The sequence below is a fragment of the Seriola lalandi genome, unplaced genomic scaffold (assembly GCF_002814215.2).
Source record: "Seriola lalandi dorsalis isolate HSWRI2012SDOR001 ecotype SW California unplaced genomic scaffold, Sedor1 jcf7180002038382, whole genome shotgun sequence".
NCBI classification, from domain to species: domain Eukaryota; kingdom Metazoa; phylum Chordata; class Actinopteri; order Carangiformes; family Carangidae; genus Seriola; species Seriola lalandi.
In genome coordinates, this window is record NW_019508958.1 from 1 (window position 1) to 1,854 (window position 1,854).

The following is a 1,854-nucleotide window of genomic DNA, read 5'->3' on the forward strand; positions in this document are numbered from 1 at the left end:
GCAACACGACCTGCAAGATACAGTCACTTTGGTCTAGTTGAGATCAACATGAAGTAGAAGTTTGTGAGTACTTAGAATAATAATAATGATCACTGAGGACTTATGGGTCGAGATGATCTCTAGTTTGATTGGACTGTTGGTTTAAATGTGAGTTGAAGTAACCTGGTGATGTCGTGGTTCTGACAGGGCGTCGGGAACAGTATTCACAGCCATTGATGTCGCCACAGGACAAGAGGTGAGTGATGACACTAACCAGGGACACGGTGAAGTGAAGTAGTGGACCTCATTGTGAAACACGGCTCATTGGGAGCACTAACATATGGATGTTATTTCACCGACATACTTTCCACCAGGGCTGCACAATACAAAAAAAAAAAAAAATGTGTTTCTTTTGGCAGATATTTTGATTTCAGTTGGAATGATTGTTTTTGCATTTTAATTTTCACTGAAAAATTTAAAAATAATGAGAAAATCTGATTTTTAGGCCGGGGTGTCGTAGTTGCACCAGAACGCTTATGGTGCTAACAATACACAACAATGTGGTGACACATTTTACCTTTATCAAAAATTGAAGCTGCTGTGATTTGGATATTGCAATTGGCCCTATTATGATTTGGATTGTTTGATTGTGCAGCCCGACTTTCTACAGAAATGTTTGTATCTTAAAGTCACTTTGATGCTACAGAAAAGAGTTGGGACACAATAAATGGCTGTATACTCACTGATTGTTTACCACAAAGCTAATTTACATAGCAACGTTTACACAAGTAAAAGAGTACACAAGAGTTAGACAAGAAGTGCTTCATCATACAGGCAGAGGAAGAGTCGGAGGAAGCAGACGACTTACAGACACATACAGTCATATCAAAGACGAAGAGAAAGATTGAAATATGAATTATGGTCCCTTGAGTATAAATGGTTCATTTAATAATTAAGAATATGTGAATATGTGGCCTCTTGTACTGTCTTTCTACAGGTCGCCATCAAACAGATCAACCTACAAAAGCAGCCGAAGAAGGAGCTGATCATCAATGAGATTCTAGTGATGAAGGAGTTGAAGAACCCCAACATTGTCAACTTTTTAGACAGGTAGGAGTGAAGGCACACCTGCAGTCTGACAGCATGTAATAACACTTACCATACATTTAACAAGTAATCACAAAATCCTGGTTGGATCTGACGTGGAGCGTCTTCCTCTGTACCTCCTTGAATATTTCACGTTGTCAGTTTCCTGATGGGGGAGGAGCTGTTTGTGGTGATGGAGTATCTGGCCGGTGGCTCGCTGACAGATGTGGTTACAGAGACTTGTATGGATGAGGCCCAGATAGCTGCTGTCTGCCGAGAGGTAAACTCCACACTTTACAGCAGTGGTTCATACCAGAGGAATCTTTACCTGAAATCCCACAAAAAAATAAATGCTCAACAACTTTTCCCCGTTTCCTCCCATTTATCTCCACATGTGCAGTGTTTACAGGCTTTGGATTTCCTACATGCGAACCAAGTCATCCACAGAGACATTAAAAGTGACAACGTGCTACTCGGGATGGATGGCTCTGTCAAGCTGAGTAAGTCCTTCGTGCGGCTGTTGTCAGCAGCCTGATGAACGTAGATGACTGTGGTCTTTTACCGTTACTGTGTATTTACTCTCCTCCGTCTCCTCGACAGCCGATTTTGGCTTCTGTGCCCAGATCACTCCAGAGCAGAGCAAACGTAGCACCATGGTAGGAACGCCTTACTGGATGGCTCCTGAGGTGGTGACCAGGAAGGCTTATGGGCCTAAAGTAGACATTTGGTCACTGGGTATTATGGCCATTGAGATGGTTGAAGGAGAGCCTCCTTACCTGAACGAGAACC

General features: G+C 42.5%; 1 protein-coding gene across 1 annotated transcript; it reads left to right on the top strand.

Annotated features, from left to right (window-relative positions):
• Positions 1–87: 87 nt before the first annotated feature.
• On the top strand, positions 88–1,851 carry LOC111648308 (serine/threonine-protein kinase PAK 2-like; the record flags this gene model as incomplete). The annotated part of the gene is made up of 5 exons (XM_023398161.2): positions 88–235; positions 977–1,089; positions 1,228–1,345; positions 1,466–1,565; positions 1,666–1,851. Coding segments are annotated over exons 2-5 (448 nt in total), but the record flags the coding sequence as incomplete, so codon positions are not given.
• Between the last annotated feature and the right edge of the window lie 3 nt (positions 1,852–1,854).